Source organism: Kogia breviceps, chromosome 8, assembly GCF_026419965.1.
Source record: "Kogia breviceps isolate mKogBre1 chromosome 8, mKogBre1 haplotype 1, whole genome shotgun sequence".
Classification (NCBI taxonomy): domain Eukaryota; kingdom Metazoa; phylum Chordata; class Mammalia; order Artiodactyla; family Physeteridae; genus Kogia; species Kogia breviceps.
In genome coordinates, this window is record NC_081317.1 from 98,306,841 (window position 1) to 98,329,495 (window position 22,655).

The 22,655-nt window shown below is 42.0% G+C and overlaps 1 protein-coding gene across 1 annotated transcript in view; it reads left to right on the forward strand.

Annotated features, from left to right (window-relative positions):
• Positions 1-16,563, forward strand: part of LOC131760859 (contactin-associated protein-like 3) — a 90,775-nt gene extending 74,212 nt beyond the window's left edge. The window contains 6 exon segments of the mRNA XM_067041073.1: positions 7,542-7,745; positions 8,708-8,883; positions 9,941-9,966; positions 9,968-10,082; positions 13,237-13,498; positions 16,430-16,563. Coding sequence (XP_066897174.1) covers positions 7,542-7,745; positions 8,708-8,883; positions 9,941-9,966; positions 9,968-10,082; positions 13,237-13,498; positions 16,430-16,563 — 917 coding nt within the window.
• The last annotated feature ends 6,092 nt before the right edge of the window (positions 16,564-22,655 follow it).

The following is a 22,655-nucleotide window of genomic DNA, read 5'->3' on the forward strand; positions in this document are numbered from 1 at the left end:
TGTTTGCAGAGCAAGAATAGACACACAGACACAGAGAACAGACGTGTGGACACAGGGAGGGAAAGGGAAGGTGGGATGAACTGGGAGATTAGGTTTGACATAAATACATGACCATGTGTAAAATAGATAGCTAGTGGAAGCCTGTTGTATAGCACAGGGAGCTCAGCTTGGTGCTCTGTGATGACCTAGATGGATGGGATGGGGGTGGGGAGGGAGGTCCAAGAGGGAGGGGATATATGTATACATATAGCTGATTCCCTTCATTGTACAGCAGAAACTAACACAACTTTGTAAAGCAATTAGACTCCAATTAAAAACAAAGAATACATAGACTGTTGCAGTGAAAAAAATATAGATTTTTTTTTCTTTTTTTTTTAAATGTAGGTTTTATGTAACAACATCAACATGTGTCAATATTTATAAACCTGTTGTTAACATTCTATAACAATAATGTGTATTTTGAAATATTTAGGGAGACTATCAAGAGAAAAGTCTGCATATGGAACTTCCTTCTGTTCAGTACTGGTTCTGCTCTAAGTAGATTTCAGTTTAGAAAATGCATTAATAGGAACAGAAGAACATAGGATGAAAGGAGAAATAGTCACCATGACAAAGAAAAACTCTGGAAGTTAATAATGGTCTTTAGTCATATGAGAGAATGCTGATCTGTATCATCCATACCAATTATGGCAACAGTAGAAAATACTCAAACTCAATGAGAAAATTCTGGAAGCCGTCCAGCATTGCCAACCATTGCCTGAGCAAAGCTCCGAGAAGTTATGGCATGAGGAAGCAAAGCTCCTCTCCTGGTGGGCGGCGGAAAGCATCTCTTCTGATCCTAGGAAAATTCTTGCTAATAATTGAGGGGATTTCTGGAGGGTTTAGGCCAAGAAGATGGAAGTATTACAAAGCAAATCCCCCTCGGTACGAGACCACAACAACCCCTGTAACCACAACAGTAGCTATACCCACTGTAAATAATTTACTTTGGAAAAAAGTCCCTTGGTCAGGCAACAAAGGGGTGTTTCAATTAAGGAGTAGAAGTTTAAAGGAAGAATTAGATGAGCTATGGCCCATAGAAGGAATAAGGGATATAGAAGGGAAGCAAATAGTGGGGTATTATGTACAGGATGCCCCCAAATGGTGGATTATGTGGCATGCCCCCTCTCCGGTATATTGGAGGAAAAAGAGAGAAGCGGAAGGACTTTACTGTAAATATTTTACGAATGAATTATATGTAACTATGAAAATTAAAATTGATTGCCTTACGTAGAAAATAGAATTGTATTTTCGCACAATGTGTTTTGAACAAGGTACTGAGAATACTGGGACACAGGCCAATATATGATGTTAGCTGAAGTAGAAAAGAATAATTAGCTTTCTAGACCTAAACATCCTGTTTGCGCGATAAGATCTTAAGACGGAACAATGCTTGCTAATGTTTCTGTGTGTAGGTGTAGAAATGAGGTAATGAGTCAAAAACAGGAGTTACGTAGAAAGTGCTGATGCTATTGTTTAGAAAATCCTATGTAAGAAATGATATGTCAAAAATAAAGCTGTCAGAAGCTTAACAGAAGCTCCTGCACCTACCCCCTTGCCCCGTTTATTTATTTATTTTTCTCGCCGACGCCGTTGCCTCCATCTCAGGGACCCCTGGTTCTGCCGGGGCTGGACCTCGGTAAGAAAAAGTGTCAGTTCAATTCAATACGTGTTTATAGAACTTTTACCCCATTCAAGACCCCCCCACTGAATAAAATGAGTAAGACATAATTTCTGTCCTCCAGGTGCTAAGGAGCCAGTGCAGGTGAGGGGAAATGTCTATTTTGTAGACCAGCTAAACTGGGGCATAGGTTTCTCATTCTCAATTTATGTTCAAGTATAAATAGAAGATAGATTTTTATCTAAGGGTAAAGTGATAAATTTTGCTGAAGTTTGATAATATAGCCTTATGGTTTTATCTGATATTAAGTAGAAAAATATTAAAGTTAAAATAATATTAACCCTAAAATCATATGAAACAGAGCAGCCTCTTATATTTTTGTATGTAATAGACATTTGTTTAGTGCTATTTTAATTTATTTAATTTCAATTAAAGTTATTACACAACTACTCACTGATTTATTTTTAATCACCTCCCAAATTATTGCATCTAAAGGAATACATCTAAGGCTTTTGCTGAAAGTAAATATTGAAAGACATACCAATACACATCTAATAAAGTGGAGCAGAACAAAGTGGGTTATAGTAACTAAATTAGTCTAAAGGAATAACTTCTAGGCATTTAAAATGTTATAATTTGTTACCAGAATTTTAATCCTGAAATGTCCTCTGATGTTTGAAAAACCTCAGAGTTGGACAATAGGACCAATTATTAAGAAAATGGAATCAATCTCTTATCAGGAACATTGTTCTTTCACAAGTACATAAAACTTAATGAGTTTCAAATTGCTTTCTTGACCTGATTCACCCTACCCCTTAACCTATTCTTCTTCTAGTTTTCCTTCTCTTGGCTAATGATTCCATCATTCACAGGAACTTACACTAGACACATGGGAATCACCTTTGATACATGTGTCCCTACATATCTAGAGAATATCAAATTCTGAATATGCTATCTCCAAATTATACCCTAAGTCATTTCAAATCTCTCCAACTCAACTCGCCCACATAATGCAACTCAAGACTTGCCAACAAACTCTTTTCTTTGCTTAAGTGGTTTACTTGGCTTGAAATGCTTCTTCCCATTTTTCACCTGTCTGTCCACATCCCATCATTCAGGTCTCCACTTAAATATCTCTTCCTCAGAGATGTGTTCCCTGACTGCTGGTACAAATTTGGTTCCTCCAAATTCCTCTAAATTTGTTAAGTGTCTGGCTGGTCAGCCTGTCAGTGCTTTACCCTCAACAGCATTGAACTCTCAGGCTGGCTGCAATATTGGCCTTCCCTTATTGCTTGTCACTGAGATAGCTGTTGTTGACAGTGTCCCTTGTGAAGGAATTTTCCATGTGCTTGGCTCTGCAGCGGTAGAAGCACAGTAGAAGTTCAGTGCTGAGGGGCTGGGGGTGGAACAGCCTCTTGCTGAAAGAACACAGATTCCCACTGTCCTTATTGAGGTTCAGTAGATTTTCTTGAATCTATGCTTCTAGATCTGTTGTATGTCTCTGGTCAGTTTCCAGTGTCCTTCAGTTTTTATCCTTAACATTTTTTTTTCAAGTTTTATCATTGCTTTTGAGAGGTAGGATTTGCCAGGCTTCTCACTCAGCCATTTTAGAAGTCTCACCCTTTCAATTATTTTTAAAAGACATTTAAAATCTACATGATAGGGCTTCCCTGGTGGCACAGTGGTTGAGAGTCCACCTGCCGATTGCAGGGGACACGAGTTCGTGCCCCGGTCCAGGAAGATCCCACATGCCGCGGAGCGGCTAGGCCTGTGAGCCATGGCCGCTGAGCCAGCGCGTCCGGAGCCTGTGCAACGCAGCAGGAGAGGCCACAACAGTGAGAGGCCCGTGTACCGCAAAAAAAAAAATCATGTAAAGTTGGAAAAACACTTTCTACTTTCAACTAAGTATCACATTTCCTCCTACTCTTTTTTAGAATGTAGGTTCTGTACTCTTACAATAGGGGAAACTATCGCTTCCTGTTTCAGTGCATAAGTGACTTCTGTGTCAAGTACCTCAATTATTTAAATAGTTGAATTACATACAAGAACATTTTTCATGAGGGTTTCTTATAAAAGTTAAGTATGATGCTAAGTGGTAGTTTAATGCATTATTTTGGTGGTTTCATTCAAATAAATATGATGGATTATTTGTATTAATTATGGACATATAAAATTTTATTTGTTCTTACAACAGTCCAGTAGCAAAAATCTCATGCTAGTGGACCAATAGAAACAAGGTCACTTTAGCATTCATTACCAGTGACCTCTGAGACTTGAAAGTTGGCTTCTCTAGGTCACTCCATGGTCAATGATATGAGGGTCAAGGAAGCTTCTACTTAGTGGAGATTAAACTCAAGGGGGGCCACCTGGGGTTCTCCACCATCCACACTTGGAGAGCTCACTGCTGATGACCTACTGAGCAAAATACTCTCTATCCCAAAAGGTGAGAATATTTTTTTAAGCTACATTTTTTAATCTATTGCTTTTACAAATCATGTTTGAGTAAATAGCGCTCATTTTTTTTTAATTGTATTTGCTGACTTGCCAATTTGTTTTCAAATATTCTGGTTACTTTATGAACATTTGTTAGTAAATGACATTTTATAAAATGGATTCTCTATGATGAGGCCTATAACTGACTTTCCAATCTAAACATTCCTGTTAGAAATCATCTTGTGATAATGCATATTCTTATTTATTGTGTGGGCTTAACTGGAGGGCTTCTTGATTAACAGTGTAGCCCATTTTTTGAAACATTGTTGGCTACTTTCCGATTACTGTGTGTAAATTTCATGTAAAGGGTATTGTGTGATGATACGATACCTAGATTACCTTGATATTTTGCATTCTTTTCAAACATTTTCACTAGAGAAGAGCCTTTCTTTCTCCTACTTCCGTCCTAGGCTGTAAGCTATTTCCTTGTCACTGTAGTTTCCTAGCAACCCACAGTAAGACACTAGGATATCACAGGTGCAATATGTTTTTTCACGACAGTAGAAGTGAGAAAGTGAGGGAAGAACCATCAGCTCCAGGAAGGCTGGACCATGTCTGGCCATGTTTTATCCCAGCATCCAGCAGAGTTTGTGATACTTAGAAGGTGCTACATCAATATCAACTGAAAATAAAACTGTACTTGTGGAATGGATGGAAATTGGGTTGGGGTTGGGGGAGAGGGAAGATGGAAAGAAAATGGTCTTTTAATAACAAAGCTATATTACTCCAAAGCAAAATGCTTGCCAAAGTAGAATTTGAAGCTATGGAAGACTGTCTATATAGAAACCAATCTTCAATATTATACAAAAAATATATAGTCAGGATCTGAAGTATTGACCTATTCTTTACCTTATAAAATATATATTCAAGAATAGCCACAAAGTGTATTGAATTATGCAACACGAAGGTCAAAAAAAAATGAAATTTGTGATTTCCTATATAAAATAGGGTTTTCAATTTTTCAATCATAGAAAGATTGCAAAATGTCTGGTTGTGAGCTGATTCTTACTGCTTAACAATCAGAAACCAAGCACAGCAACCATCACTGGATGGTTCTGCTGATTGGGGGATGGCAAACTTCTTCTGTAAAGGACTGGCCAGCAAATATTTTAGGCTTTGCAGGCACATGTGCTCTCTGCCACCTACTCTTGGTTTTTAAGCTCGTTTTTCAACAAATCTTTAAAAATTTGCTCATGAGACTGTACAATAACAGGCTGCAGAGGGATATGGGAAGCTTAACATTCCGGAGTTCTGAAAACAATTCCTTAATTTTATCCATCTCTATTAAACCTCTTGAATATTAAACCTCTTAAATTATCATTTAAGATTTTAGTTAAAATCTCAGGACTGTTACAAAGTACATTATTTTTAAGTGGTTTTGCTTTACTCAGTTGGCTATCTATATTATAATTTAGCCACTTGAGGCTTAAAAAATCTGTCAAAATACATGTTGAATCTGCCTCATAAGATATAATTTGATGACTCACATGTGGTTAATTGTTGTTCTAGGTACAAGTGTTAGTGAGCACAGTAGAAGGAAAGTCAAAACGTTAGGACAAAAGAGGTTTTTTAAGACCATTCTTTTGCGTTTCTGTCACCTAATAAATTTTTCACTACTCCATTTTGCTTGAGGGGAATATTCCAGGAAATATAATTTAGGTGCTTTAGAGCAGTGGTTCTCAAAATATAGTCACAGACAGGCAGTGTCAACATCACTAGGGGACTTGTTAAAAATGCAAATTCTCAGGTCCCACACCAAACCTGGTTAGACAGAGACTCTGAGATGGTGCCCAGCAATCTGTATTTAACAAACACTCCAGGAGATTCTGATCCCAAGAAGATCAATATTACTATTACAAAACACAACAGCAACAGGGAAGATGAGGACAAAAATCATTCGATCAAAATAACCCTGGCAAAATCATTTATGGAAAAAAAATTATTAGCTGACTGAAATAATAAGCCTTAATTATTATCATTGCCTTTCAGTGACACATAAACTGTAGCTCAAAAATGTGAAAGCATTTACATTCTTTATTATCAAGTTTTCATTAGTTTGTCATCTAATACTCGAAGGGACATCGTTTGAATTTGACAGTTATGTTTTTATCAGGCATGTTTATTTAATTATGCAATGAAGAATAATTATTTGCTTACACAACTTATAGACAGAGTGCAGTGTTTATATGTTTTACACTATGTATGTGAATCAAACTTGTGAATTTTCTAAATTTTTTAGCTGCATAAAATGGATGATTCTTCTAAGTTGTGAACATAAAGGGTTTTCTGGAAATATTTTAGTTAATCTCAATAAAATGCAGGTCCATTAGTCACAACTTTTTGTGAAATTAAATAAACAACATCCTATCATTGGCTTGAAAGACGTCAGCTTCATATTTTATTGGCTTTCTCTTAGACCTTTATTTATGACAAATGTATTATTAATTAAAGGACAATTATGCCTTTTCTTTTTACTTGTGAAATAGGAAAAATATGAGATTTTTCTGAGTAATAAAAATGACTTTGTGTGTATCTTGTTCTGTCTTCAGTTGGTTTCACTGTCCTTTTTATACTAATGATAAAATATAACTACTTAATATAAACTGAGTGCAAGTGACCTTGATAGTTGGAAAGATAAGACGCTGTGAGAAAGTCGCGAGAACATGGCAGCAGTGTAGCAATGGCCTGCTGCAGCAGAACAATTTTCATAGCATGCTTAAGGCACAACACAAAATAGGTGTACCCTTTTGTGCTGTCACTGGGCCAAAATGTTGGGAGAAAAATTCATCCTGTTAACTGAAGACATTTTAATATGAGTTTAGAGTAGTATTTAGTATGTCTGGTGTTTTTATGTGTGTCTTTTATGGACAGACAAAAGTATATCGAAGTGACTGCTTATGTGGAAATTGTTAAAAGTCAAAGCTGCTTGTTCAGAAACAATTAAGCCATTTACATTGAGTGACACTGGTATTTTACCTCTTACCAGTGTGTGAGAACACCTATAAATTTTCAGAAAAACAGAAATGTTGAATGATTGTTAAACATGCAAGGAGACTTTATTCAAGGGAGATTGACTTCAGCTTTTTTCCTGATCTTTATTATTTACAGGATGAAAATAGGCCAATAAAAGACAGGAGCAATTAGAATTATTCATCGAAAGTATTTCTAGATGATACATTTTTGGGACAATGTCAGAAAAGGTTAAGAGTGGAGTTTAGATATATCAACTACCAGTATCAAGAGAAAATTAGCAGTAGAGTTTTTCCCCCTGCATTAAACAAACCAGAGATATGCTATGTATGTGTGTATGTGTATGTTGACTTACACATTTCAATGCACTAATAAGAATATATTATACTTAGACCACTTTTTAATGTCTTCACTGTAGGATCTGAGATGGTTCATTTTGATGGGAAAAGTTCCTTGCTGTACACATTTAAACAGAAATCCATGAATCCAACAAAAGAAGTTATTTCTTTGAAATTTAAAACCAGAGAAAACAATGGGATTCTACTCCACAGAGAAGGACCCAATGGTAAACATATCACCCTGGAGTTAGTTAAAGGAAAACTCATCTTATTCATTAATTCAGGTAAAAAACTACAAGGTGGTGTTTTTGGACATACTATTTAGACGAAAGTATCTTTTTATAATGAATTCTTTCACAGTTAAGTAGTTAATTTAAAACCAGAATACTTTTGGATGTGAGGGCGATCTGGCTGTGACATCTGTTACCCCATTGATCGCCAGTGTTGATTCGGCTGATCTGGCTGTCTAGGCAGGTGTCCCCTTCCTCCCTCACTGCTCCATGTGCATCCCTCCCGAGGCTGTGGGCTCGGTCGAAGACGACGACCTTCCCCGATACAGAAGGACCGTTCTTCAGTCAAGGCTATACGAGTAGCATTGCTCCCCTGCTAGAACCTCCAAACAAGCTCTCAAGGTCCATTTGTCAGAGAACATAGGGTAGTCAAGCTTCCAAGACTCCAGACACATCCAAATGAGGCACTGCATGTGGCAGTCTGCTTTTCTTTAAATTAAAAAAAAATCTTTTAAGAAAGAAAGCAGACCCTATAAATAATTACTCTGAAGACCAGAACTGTCCAGGCAAATGGAAACATGGTCACCTACAGCTGAGCTATACTAAGAACAACATTTGTGTATCTTGAGTACGTCTTTACGTAAAAAGCTTTATAGCTTGATAATTGTATAAGATCAGTAGCAGATGCTCAGTAAATAACCTGATAATATCATAAAGACAAGAGTGGCTTATCGGAAATTTTTGAAGTAGTCTTATGAATGACGTCCGAGGAAGAAACTATTTTCAAGAAAAATGAAAATTCAGTGCATAATAATAATAAAACAAGATAGAATATGTTACTCAAGATCAAAAGAAGATTGTATTTAAGACTAAGATAAAAGCAGCTGACCAGTTCGTGGGATAAAATGATGTCAGGAAAGTGTAACCATTGTGGGAAGTGCTGAACTTCAAAATATTGTAGAAATCTTGGTATTGAACTGGATGGAGCAGTGCCTTTACGCTTCTTCTCTTTTCAGGCGATGCTAACCTGCCCTCCCCTGATGCCCTCATGCTGGGCAGCCTGCTGGACTACCAGCACTGGCATTCTGTCCTCATTGAGCTCCTCGATACAGATGTCAACTTCACCGTGGACACGCACACTCATCATTTTCGGGCAAAGGGAGAGTCCAGCTATGTGGATATTGATTATAAGGTGTGACTTTTAAAGTATTACAGATTTTATCACTTAAATGCAAAGTAACCCTCTATAGAAAATACTACTACACAGAGAAATTCCCTTTCCTAGTAATTCAGAATTCTGGTAAAATATTCCCTATGGGTGATAATTGCACAGTGGGAGATGCATGCTTGAGCTATTGAGACATTTTATCCCTTACAGATGTTAGTCTTCACATGAGAGTAAATAGTCATTAAGTTTAGGAAACCTATACCTGAGGAGGTACCAATAAAACAAGGAACATTTTTAAATGCAATTGTTTGCACAGTTCTTCTGTATTCCATCTGGTGTTTGGCTGTGAATATTACCTTGGAGATTTCTGTGTTCTAGGGCAATCCAAAAAGAATAGCTACTTAGGATAACTTGGAGAAGTAATCACCATATATTCCAACCTGATTTTTTAAGTAACAAGAAAGCCAAATGCTCACAACTCAGAATACTGTTTCTTGGGATTTTTAAAGGCCTAACAATACTTGCAGCATGTTGCCTATGTGTGTCTAACCTACACTGAAATGCAGCATTTGTTCTGCCAGTTCTGCTTAGTGCATCTCTCAGCAAGCCAGATTTCAACATTCGTTTGGTGTGAGTGTCCTCAGCAGCAAAGACCAGCTGGAGATTCTGGTCTTGAATGATATTATCAGTGGCTTTATTATTCTAACCTATCAGAGTCATGGCAAAGACCAGGATCCTACAGACTGGTTTATAAAGTAGAATATCATCACAGTAGGCTGCGTTGTCGCACAAATCAAGATTTACCATGGACATAAAGATGCAGCATTCTTCATCAACAAAAATGACAGAGCCATATGAGCAGCAAATTGTAAGAAGGATATTTAACTTATTTATCTAAATGTAATAAATAAAACATTGGTAAATCTTCCTATGAAGCTTCATTTGAAATTAACATGATAATGTAAAATAATGACAAATAGATTTGAGACAATTGTCACTGTACCTGCTAATCATATATGTTTAGGCAGGTACTCAGAAAATCATTAAACAATATTATTTATGTCATTTTTTTCTTTCTAAGATCAGCTTCGGAGGGCTTCCTCGACACAAAATCAGTGGCGTTCCCACATAAAAACTTTCATGGCTGCTTTGAAAATCTCTGTTATAATGGGGTGGATATCATTGATTTGTCCAAGAAACACAAACCACAGGTCCTCATCATGGTAAGAAGTCTATATGCAAGTTCAAGAGAAAAGGGAGCTGTAATTTTTTTTGATTGATTCATCTTTAAAATATACCTCTTCTGAAGGCAGGGAAGGTACAAATCATATGTACAGGTATCCTTGGGGGATTGGTTCCAGGACCCCCCTATTGGAGCAATCCAAGAATGCTCAAGTCCCTTGTATAAAATAGCACAGCATTTGCATATAACCTAGGCACATCCTCGCATATACTTTAAATTGACTCTAGATTACTTATAGTAGCTAATACAATGTAAATGGCATATAAATAGTTGTAAATACAATGCAAATGATATGTGAATAGTTGCTGGTGCAGGGCAAACTCAAGTTTTGCCTTTTGGACCTTTCTGGAATATTTTTTCTAAATATTTTCCTGGTTGGTTGAATACGAGGATGCAGAACCCAGCATAAAGAGAGCCTACTGTACTTTTTCGTTCATGTTTGGTTTAATTTTTATATAGGTATGGAAACAGATGAATACTTTCACAAAGATGTTAAAGTACAATCATATAAAGCTTTTTAATGCAGTGTCTTTTTTAAAAATTAATTAATTTATGTATTTACTTTTGGCTGCTTTGGGTCTTTGTTGCTACATGCAGACTTTCTCTAGTTGCCGAGAGTGGGGGCTGCTCTTCGTTGCAGTGCACGGGCTTCTCATTGCAGTGGCTTCTCTTGTTGCGGAGCACGTGGGCTTCAGTAGTTGTGGCATGTGATCTCAGTCGTCGTGGTTTTCGGGCTCTAGAGCACAGGCTCAGTAGTTGTGGCGCACGAGCTTAGTTGCTCCATGGCATGTGGGATCTTACTGAACCAGGGATGAAACCCATGTCCCCTGCATTGGCAGGCGGATTCTTAACCACTGCGCCACCAGGGAAGTCCATGTCTTTCTCTTTGATTGGTTTCCTCTTCCTTCTTTCTCCCTTCTTTCCACATGGCTAGTCCCTCCATCAAGCTGAGATGTTACTAAGCTAGCATTTGTCCTTCCTTCTTTGGTCCATAATATTATACCGATCTATAAAGGAATTCTCTATAGATAGGTACACTCATACTCACACATGTATTTATGAATTTATATGCCTCCACCTTTGGTATTGTGTAAAAAAATCATTTTATATAAGCTTTTCTCCATCTTGATTTTCTGATTCAACTATAACTTGTAGGAATTCTTTTAAGCTATCAGGAATAGTTCCACATTAGAATTTGTACATCATTTTCCATTATGAAAGTGTACCATTATTTATCTAGTCATTTCCTACCCAAGGCATCTGCTTTATCCTTACTTTTATACAACTATAAGCTCACAATTGCACATGTGTTTTCAGATACTGGGGGCTTTCATTTTGATGGGACAAAGTTCCAAAAGTAGAGTTTCTTGGTTGAAAGTTTGAAACAGTTCTAAATTTTAATAAATGTTGTTGGATTACCTTCCAAAAAGCTATAACATGACACTTCCCACCAGCAAAGTATGATAGAGCCCTTCCATTACATCTCAGGCAGCCACATCTTCCACATCTGTTAGACTCTTGCCAGCTCAAGGAACATGAACTAATATCTCATCGTTACTTATTACTTCATGTTTATGTGACTACTGGTGAATTAAATAATCTTTTCACCTGTTTCTTGTCCATTTGGATTTGCTTTTCTGATCATTGTTCAGCCTTACTCTTTTCCCTATTTTTTATTTTATTTTTTTAACTTTTTGTTAATTTACAAGAGAGTTTTATATTTGATAGATAATCCTTTGTCATTCATAGTCCATATATTTTTTCAGATTTATTAATTCTATATTAAATATTATATGATATGTTAAGTATATAAATATTTTTATTTGTATGTGATCAGTAGGTCTGTGTATTTCTTTCTAGCTTTGGAATGTCTCTAAATGCCTATAACCTATACATGGTCTCATGGATTTTCTTGTAAGAATTTTTAATTGTAAAAATTTTTAATTTTCAATTTTATTTATCTATTTATTTTTAATCTTTTAAAAATTAAGTCTTTGTCTGAAATTTATTCTTCACGTGATATATGATAAAGTTTAATTTTTATATGCTGCCTTATTGATATCCATTTGTTCCTACACTATTTAGTAACTAACCCAAACTTTATCCCACATAGTTGAATTTCATTACATACTAACTTTACATACATTCTCACATCTTTTTGTGGGTCCCTTATTCTGTTCCACTGCTATGTCTATTCCTATAGTAATAACACAGTGACTTGATTACAGTGACTTCATAGTATGCTTTGCTATCTGGTAAGTTAAGTTCTGCCTCACTGTTTTTCTTTGCATTGTATTTTTCGGAGAGAAAGGGCAATGTTTGGGCATTTATTCTTCTATCAGAAATTTATGAAATTTTTTTTAATCCCAGGGGAAGTTTTTGTAGAGAGCTTAGTTGGAGTTACATTAAGTCCTTCCCATCCAGACAATATAATTAAAAATAGTTTCTTCCTGAAGCAATAGAGGTATCCTAGGGATTAAAAGCATCTTTAAAAACAGAATTATATAAAAAATAAAAACAACCTGCGAGGCAGGTCAGATCTTAGGCTGACTGATCGCCCTGGGTGACTTGGTTTTTGAGAGCTTCTGAGACAATACCAGCCTGTCTATGGCAGGACCAGCCTGGCCATATCCTTTTCTTCAGATGCACAGAAGTGCATCTCCTACCTAGAGTAAGATGTATCTGTTACCTGAGTGACAAACTTATAATCACATTTACATAACCAAGGCAACTACAAGAAAGTTCTTGGTGTAAGTTATGCTTGGTGCTAGGCTTCACATTGGATAAAAACATCTAGCACCTCAAGGGAAGAAAACTGTCTCTTCTACTCTTGTATCCCACACCCAGCATTAGGCCTGGGAGAGATGTGGCTTGGGATTCCTTTGCAAATGCTGAGAAATGGAGAAGATGGACAGTTTCTAAGAGACTCAGAAATAGGTTTGCCCAGCTGAACAGTGCTTAGAAGGACCTATAAGGTAAATCTGGATGTAAGTTTCATGGGGAAGCCTAATTTTTAAAGGCCTAGATTGCTGGATCATTGATAAGGAATTCTGTAAATTTTGGAAAATCTGTTGTCAGTGAAATGGAAACATCCCTCCTATGCCTTCCTAAAGCCTCTTTCACTGTTTTCACAGGGAAATGTGTCCTTCTCCTGCTCGCACCCTCAAACTGTTCCCATGACTTTTCTGAGCTCCAGGAGTTACTTGGTTTTGCCAGGCACCTCCGGAGAGGACAAAGTGTCTGCCATCTTCCAATTTCGAACGTGGAACAGAGCAGGGCTGTTGCTGACCAGTCAGTTTCAACACAGACCAGGAGCTTTCATCCTTGTTCTTAATGATGGAAAACTCAAGCTGAGTCTCTCCCAGCCTGGACATCCAGTAAGGGATGTCACAGCAGGTAATAAACGTCTTCTCTGAGATGATGTATAGGTATGTGCCATGACTGTACCTTCTTACATGTAAACCTAAGATTGGTGATCTCTAAAATAAATGAATGACTGAATCCATGAGATATTCATAATCCTACTAGAGGGAACTAGATTCTTTTTTCCTTTGAAATAGGTAACTCCAGGCTCCTGGTGGGTCAGTCAATGTGACAGAAGTTTACCTACAGCAAAGCATAATTATCAAAAAGTTTAAAAATAAATGATTATCAATTTATGGTTACCAAAGGTGAAGGAGAGGGAGGGATAAATTAGGAGTTTGGGATTAACAGATATGCACTGCTATATATAAAATGGATAACCAACAAGGACCTACTGTGTAGCACAGGGAACTATACTCAATATTTTGTAATAACCTGCAAGGGAAAAGAAACTGAAAATGAATATATGTATTTACATATGGCTAAATAACTTTACTGTACACCTGAAACTAACACAACATTGGAAATCAGCTATACTTCAAAAAAATAAAATTAAAAAAAAAGAAAAAAATTATTTATAAGTTTGTGGTCATTAACTAGCAGTAAACATGAAATACTAGAAGACATTAGCCTAATCCCAACTGGTCTTGAGAAAATAGATTTCTTTGAACTGCCTTTTTAACCTATATACACACTGATTTTCAAAATAATATAAGTTGTTTTTCCCTCTTACATCAGAGCCACTGCTTCCTTTGTACCTACTTGTTTTTGATAAGGCTTCATCTAACTGGGTGAATGTTCTGTAATTTTCTGAGAAGAACCTATTTATTTATAGACTCACTTATAAGTCATGTTATTTTTGAACTTTGGGGACTGCATTGCATTTAAAAATGATAAAACCCAGCCTCGTAGGCCCTAAAGAGTAGCCCGGTATTTGCTGCGTGAGGGGCAACACACTGCACTTTTCCTTGGGAATGCTAGATATTTTGACCTCTAAAACAGCTTCGGAAACAGAGTTCAAGGAAGTAAATGACCTTACCCTCGGTGACCTCAACTGAGAAAAGCAGTTTGCTTCTATTTCCTTCAAACACCTCTTATGTGAAGTCACCAATTCGTCAAAGAAAGTGTCAGCGTGCATTCCAAATTCAACATGAGCACAGCTCATTGTGTGACAGTGCAGGATAAAGGAAGATGCACAGGCCTCTTGATCGACCACGAGCATCCTTCGTGTAGGCACTTCGCCACACAGAGAAGAGCAGGTATAGTAAAACGTGAATCAGAGACGAGCCCAGTGGCTAACTCGTGTCTGTGTGATTCGCTAGACACAACATGTATGTACGCTACGAGTCAACCTGGAAACGGAAGAGTGATTGAACAAGGCATTTTAGCCCATTTTGCAAGCTCCATTCATGAGGCGTGGACGCAAGGTGACAAGCATTTTTGTGGCAGGGATTTCTGTCTCTGCCGGCATGGCTCAGATTTTTCTGGAAAGTAACCTTGTGCTTTCACTTCCTAGTTGCAAGCTCATCCTGCTGTGCTGTATACCAAATGTGCACCTCAATGTGAGAAGTAGCCACGAAGTAATGCTCTGACATGCCGTGCCTAATGGAAGGGGTGCAGCAGATCCGTGAGTCCTTCATTCGCCACACACAGAACAGGGGGTATAGAAAACCATGAATCAGCGAAGGGCCAAGGGACTAAATTGTGTCCCATGTAACTTCCTAGACTCAACATGTACTTAGGCTGCGAGTCTATGAGGAAACGTGAGAGTGATCGCACAAGGCTTTCGATCCCATTTTGAAAGCTTCATTTATGCAGCATGGAAGCCACCTGAACAGCACTGTTTTTGCAGGACTTTCAGGGTCTGCCGGCCTGGTTCAGGGAACACAGTGAGTTTTCTGGAAAGAAACCTTGTGCTATAACTTCCTGGTAGGAATCTCATCCTGCTCTGCTCTATACCAAATGGGAACCTCAATGAGAGCACTAGCTTCGAAGTAAGGCCATGATTTCCCTGTCTTAGCGGAAGGCGTACAGCATCTCCGAAAGCCCTTATTCGGTCATCTGCGTTAGTTCACCGGCAGGTGGCTTTTCCATTGCCCTTGATACCTCTAGTCAGCCACTGTTTGGGTTTCAGAGCACTCCATACCTCCACAATGCTCTGGGCCACTTAAGCAAAATCCAGCCTCGTAGGCCCTAAAGAGTAGCCCGGTGTTTGCCGGGTGAGGGGCAACACAGTGCACATTTCCTTGGGAAAGCTAGATATTTTGAGCTTTCAAACGGCTTCGGGAGCACAGGTCTAGAATCCCTAACTCGCCAAGGCATTCGGGCCCCTTACCCTAGGTGAGCTCAACTGAGAAAAGCAGTCTGCTTCTATTTCCCTCAAACGCCTCTTACGTGAAGCCCCCAATTCGTCAAAGAGAGTGTCAGCGTGCATTCCAACTTCAACATGAGCACAGCTCGTTGTGTGACAGTCCAGGATTAGGGAAGATTCACAGATCTCTGGGTCGACCTCGAGCATCCTTCGTTTAGGCAGTTCGCTACACACAGAAGAGCGCGTATAGGAACACGTGAGTCAGAGAAGGGCCCAGTGGCCAGCCTGTGTCTCTTGTGACTTGCTAGACTCAACATGTCCCTAGGCTGCGAGTAACCTGGAAACGGGAGAGTGATCGCACAAGGCTTTTCTTCCCATTTTTGAAAGCTCCACTCATGCAGGTTGGAAGCCACCTGAAAAGCATTGATGTTGCAGGCTTTGCAGTCTCTGCCACCATGGCTAAGAGAAAACAATGAGTTTCCTGGAAAGAAACCTTGTGCTTCCACTTCTATGTGGAAGCTCCTCATGCTCTGCTCCGTACCACATGTGAACCTCAACGTGAGCAATAGCCTCGAAGTAAGGCCATGACTTGTCTTGCTTAACGGAAGGCGTGCAGCAGCTCCCGTGAGGCCTTAATCGCGGTTCTGCTTTAGTTAATCGGCAGGAGGCCTTTCTGGTCTTCTCGGCACCTCGCGTCGGCCACTGTTTCCGTATCAGAAAACTCCGTACCTGCACGGTGCTCTGGGCCACTCATGCAAAATCCAAGCTCGTCGTCCCTAAAGAGTAGCCTGGTGTTTGCCCAGAGATGGGGAAACACTGCACTTTTCCTTGGGAATGCTAGATTCTCTGAGATCTAAAACAGCTTCGGGAACACAGGTCTAGAATCCCTAACTCGCCAAGGCATTCGGCCCCCTTACCGTAGGTGAGCTCAACTGAGAAAAGCAGTCTGCTTCTATTTCCCTCACACACCTCTTATGTGAAGCCACCGATGCGTCACAGAGAGTGTCAGTGTGCATTCCAACTTCAACGTGAGCACAGCTCGTTGTGTGACAGTGCAGGATTAGGGAAGATGCACAGGCCTCTTGGGCGACCTCGAGCATCCTTCGTGTAGGCACTTCGCCACACAGAGAAGAGCGGGTATAGTAAAACGTGAATGAGAGGTAGGCCCAGTGGCTAACTCGTGTCTCTTGTGACTTGCTAGACACAACATGTATGTACGCTGCGAGTCAACCTGGAAAGGGAAGAGTGATCGCACAAGGCTTTCCCCCCCATTTTGCAAGCTCCGTTCATGAGGCGTGGACGCTGGCTGAAAAAGCATTTTTGTTGCAGGGCTTTCCGTCTCTGCCGGCATGGCTCAGATTTTTCCGGAAAGTAACCTTGTGCTTTCACTTCCTAGTTGCAAGCTCATCCTGCTGTGCTCTATACCAAATGTGCACCTCAATGTGAGAAGTAGCCACGAAGTAATGCTCTGACATGCCGTGCCTAATGGAAGGCGTGCAGCAGCTCCGTGAGCCCTTCATCGCGGTCCTCCTTTACTTTCCCGGCAGGAGGCTTTTCCGGTCTCCCTGGGCCCTCGCGTCAGCCAGCATTTCGGTTTCAGAACACTCCACACCTCCACGATGCTCTGGGCCACTTAAGCCACATCCTGCCTCGTAGGACCTAAAGAGTAGCCCTGTGTATGCCGAGTGAGGGGCAACATAGTGCAGTTTTCCTGGGAAAGCTAGATACTCTAAAGCTCTCAAACAGCTTCGGGAGCACTGTTCTGGAATCCCTAACTCGCCAAGTAATTCAACCCCCGTGCCCTAGGCGAGCTCAACTGAGAAATACACTCTGCTTATATATCCTTCAAACACCTCTTAGGAGAAGTCACCACTTCCTCAGGGAGAGGATCAGCTTGCATTCCAACTTCAACATAAGCACTGCTCGGGGTGTGACACTGCAGGATTAGTCAAGGCGCACAGGACTCTTGGATGACCTCGAGCATCCTTCGTTGAGGCAGTTCGCCAAACACAGAACAGTGGGTATAGAAAAACGTGAGTCAGCGAAGGGCCAAGGGGCTAAATGGTGTCCCATGTAACTTGCTAGACTCAACATGTACTTCGGCTGCGAGTCTATGTGGAAACGTGAGAGTGATCGCACAAGGCTTTCGATCCCATTTTCAACGCTCCCTTTATGCGGCGTGGAAGCCACCTGAACAGCACTGTTTTTGCAGGACTCTCAGTCTCTGCCGGCCTGGTTCGGGGAACACAATGAGTTTTCTGGAGAGAAACCTTGTGCTTCCACTTCCTAGTAGGAAGCTCATCCTGCTCTGCTCTATACCCAATGGGAACCTCAATGAGAGCACTAGCTTCGAAGTAAGGTCATGATTTTCCTTGCCTAGCGGAAGGCGTACAGCAGCTCCGAAAGCCCTGATTCGGTCATCTGCTTTAGTTCACCGGCACGTGACTTTTCCATTCCCCTTGGTACCTCGAGTCAGCCACCGTTTGGGTTTCAGAGCACTCCATACCTCCACGATGCTCTGGGCCACTTAAGCAAAATCCAGCCTCGTGGGCCCTAAAGAGTAGCGCGGTGTTTGGCGGGTGAGGGGCAACACAGTGCACATTTCCTTGGGAAAGCTGGATATTCTGAGCTCTCAAACGGCTTCGGGAGCACTGTTCTCGAATCCCTAACTCGACAAGGAATTCGGCCCCCTTACCCTAGGTGAGCTCAACTGAGAAAAGCAGTCTGCTTCTATTTCCATCACACACCTCTTACGTGAAGCCCCCAAGTCGTCAAAGAGAGTGTCAGCGTGCATTCCAACTTCAACATGAGCACAGCTCGCTGTGTGACAGTCCAGGATTAGGGAAGATTCACAGATCTCTGGGTTGACCTCGAGCATCCTTCGTTTAGGCAGTTCGCTACACACAGAAGAGAGGGTATAGGAGCACGTGAGTCCGAGAAGGGCCCAGTGGCCAGCCTGTGTCTCTTGTGACTTGCTAGACTCAACATGTCCCTAGGCTGCGAGTAACCTGGAAACGGGAGAGTGATCGCACAAGGCTTTTCTTCCCATTTTTGAAAGCTCCACTCATGCAGGTTGGAAGCCACCTGAAAAGCATTGATGTTGCAGGCTTTGCAGTCTCTGCCACCATGGCTAAGAGAAAACAATGAGTTTCCTGGAAAGAAACCTTGTGCTTCCACTTCTATGTGGAAGCTCCTCATGCTCTGCTCCGTACCACATGTGAACCTCAACGTGAGCATTAGCCTCGAAGTAAGGCCATGACGTGTCTTGCTTAACGGAAGGCGTGCAGCAGCTCCCGTGATGCCTTAATCGCGGTTCTGCTTTAGTTAATCGGCAGGAGACCTTTCTGGTCTTCTCGGCACCTTGCGTCGGCCACTGTTTCCGTATCAGAAAACTCCGTACCTGCACGGTGCTCTGGGCCACTCATGCAAAATCCAAGCTCGTCGTCCCTAAAGAGTAGCCTGGTGTTTGCCCAGAGATGGGGAAACACTGCACTTTTCCTTGGGAATGCTAGATTCTCTGAGATCTAAAACAGCTTCGGGAACACAGGTCTAGAATCCCTAACTCGCCAAGGCATTCGGCCCCCTTACCGTAGGTGAGCTCAACTGAGAAAAGCAGTCTGCTTCTATTTCCCTCACACACCTCTTATGTGAAGCCACCGATGCGTCACAGAGAGTGTCAGCGTGCATTCCAACTTCAACGTGAGCACAGCTCGTTGTGTGACAGTGCAGGATTAGGGAAGATGCACAGGCCTCTTGGGCGACCTCGAGCATCCTTCGTGTAGGCACTTCGCCACACAGAGAAGAGCGGGTATAGTACAACGTGAATGAGAGGTGGGCCCAGTGGCTAACTCGTGTCTCTTGTGACTTGCTAGACACAACATGTTTGTACGCTGCGAGTCAACCTGGAAAGGGAAGAGTGATCGCACAAGGCTTTCCCCCCCTCCCATTTTGCATGCTCCGTTCATGAGGCGTGGACGCAGGCTGAAAAGCATTTTTGTTGCAGGGCTTTCCGTCTCTGCCGGCATGGCTCAGATTTTTCTGGAAAGTAACCTTGTGCTTTCACTTCCTAGTTGCAAGCTCATCCTGCTGTGCTCTATACCAAATGTGCACCTCAATGTGAGAAGTAGCCACGAAGTAATGCTCTGACATGCTGTGCCTAATGGAAGGCGTGCAGCAGCTCCGTGAGCCCTTCATCGCGGTCCTCCTTAACTTTCCCGGCAGGAGGCTTTTCCGGTCATCCTGGGCCCTCGCGTCAGCCAGCATTTCGGTTTCAGAACACTCCACACCTCCACGATGCTCTGGGCCACTTAAGCCACATCCTGCCTCGTAGGACCTAAAGAGTAGCCCTGTGTATGCCGAGTGAGGGGCAACATAGTGCAGTTTTCCTGGGAAAGCTAGATACTCTAAAGCTCTCAAAGAGCTTCGGGAGCACTGTTCTGGAATCCCTAACTCGCCGAGTAATTCAACCCCCGTGCCCTAGGCGAACTCAACTGAGAAATACACTCTGCTTATATATCCTTCAAACACCTCTTAGGAGAAGTCACCACTTCCTCACGGAGAGGGTCAGCTTGCATTCCAACTTCAACATAAGCACTGCTCGGGGTGTGACACTGCAGGATTAGTCAAGGTGCACAGGCCTCTTGAATGACCTCGAGCATCCTTCGTTGAGGCAGTTCGCCACACACAGAACAGGGGGTATAGAAAAACGTGAGTCAGCGAAGGGCCAAGGTGCTAAATGGTGTCCCATGTAACTTGTTAGACTCAACATGTACTTCGGCTGCGAGTCTATGTGGAAACGTTAGAGTGATCGCACAAGGCTTTCGATCCCATTTTCAACGCTCCCTTTATGCGGCGTGGAAGCCACCTGAACAGCACTGTTTTTGCAGGACTCTCAGTCTCTGCCGGCCTGGTTCGGGGAACACAATGAGTTTTCTGGAGAGAAACCTTGTGCTTCCACTTCCTAGTAGGAAGCTCATCCTGCTCTGCTCTATACCAAATGGGAACCTCAATGAGAGCACTAGCTTCGAAGTAAGGCCATGATTTTCCTTGCCTAGCGGAAGGCGTACAGCAGCTCCGAAAGCCCTGATTCGGTCATCTGCTTTAGTTCACCGGCACGTGACTTTTGCATTCCCCTTGGTACCTCGAGTCAGCCACCGTTTGGGTTTCAGAGCACTCCATACCTCCATGATGCTCTGGGCCACTTAAGCAAAATCCAGCCTCGTGGGCCCTAAAGAGTAGCGCGGTGTTTGGCGGGTGAGGGGCAACACAGTGCACATTTCCTTGGGAAAGCTGGATATTCTGAGCTCTCAAACGGCTTCGGGAGCACAGTTCTCGAATCCCTAACTCGACAAGGAATTCGGCCCCCTTACCCTAGGTGAGCTCAACTGAGAAAAGCAGTCTGCTTCTATTTCCCTCACACACCTCTTACGTGAAGCCCCCAATTCGTCAAAGAGAGTGTCAGCGTGCATTCCAACTTCAACATGAGCACAGCTCGTTGTGTGACAGTCCAGGATTAGGGAAGATTCACAGATCTCTGGGTCGACCTCGAGCATCCTTCGTTTAGGCAGTTCGCTACACACAGAAGAGCGGGTATAGGAGCACGTGAGTCAGAGAAGGGCCCAGTGGCCAGCCTGTGTCTCTTGTGACTTGCTAGACTCAACATGTCCCTAGGCTGCGAGTAACCTGGAAACGGGAGAGTGATCGCACAAGGCTTTTCTTCCCATTTTTGAAAGCTCCACTCGTGCAGGTTGGAAGCCACCTGAAAAGCATTGATGTTGCAGGCTTTGCAGTCTCTGCCACCATGGCTAAGAGAAAACAATGAGTTTTCTGGAAAGAAACCTTGTGCTTCCACTTCTATGTGGAAGCTCCTCATGCTCTGCTCCGTACCACATGTGAACCTCAACGTGAGCAATAGCCTCGAAGTAAGGCCATGGCTTGTCTTGCTTACCGGAAGGCGTGCAGCAGCTCCCGTGATGCCTTAATCGCGGTTCTGCTTTAGTTAATCGGCAGGAGACCTTTCTGGTCTTCTCGGCACCTCGCGTCGGCCACTGTTTCCGTATCAGAAAACTCCGTACCTGCACGGTGCTCTGGGCCACTCATGCAAAATCCAAGCTCGTCGTCCCTAAAGAGTAGCCTGGTGTTTGCCCAGAGATGGGGAAACACTGCACTTTTCCTTGGGAATGCTAGATTCTCTGAGATCTAAAACAGCTTCGGGAACACAGGTCTAGAATCCCTAACTCGCCAAGGCATTCGGCCCCCTTACCGTAGGTGAGCTCAACTGAGAAAAGCAGTCTGCTTCTATTTCCCTCACACACCTCTTATGTGAAGCCACCGATGCGTCACAGAGAGTGTCAGCGTGCATTCCAACTTCAACGTGAGCACAGCTCGTTGTGTGACAGTGCAGGATTAGGGAAGATGCACAGGCCTCTTGGGCGACCTCGAGCATCCTTCGTGTAGGCACTTCGCCACACAGAGAAGAGCGGGTATAGTACAACGTGAATGAGAGGTGGGCCCAGTGGCTAACTCGTGTCTCTTGTGACTTGCTAGACACAACATGTATGTACGCTGCGAGTCAACCTGGAAAGGGAAGAGTGATCGCACAAGGCTTTCCCCCCCTCCCATTTTGCATGCTCTGTTCATGAGGCGTGGACGCAGGCTGAAAAGCATTTTTCTTGCAGGGCTTTCCGTCTCTGCCGGCATGGCTCAGATTTTTCTGGAAAGTAACCTTGTGCTTTCACTTCCTAGTTGCAAGCTCATCCTGCTGTGCTCTATACCAAATGTGCACCTCAATGTGAGAAGTAGCCACGAAGTAATGCTCTGACATGCCGTGCCTAATGGAAGGCGTGCAGCAGCTCCGTGAGCCCTTCATCACGGTCCTCC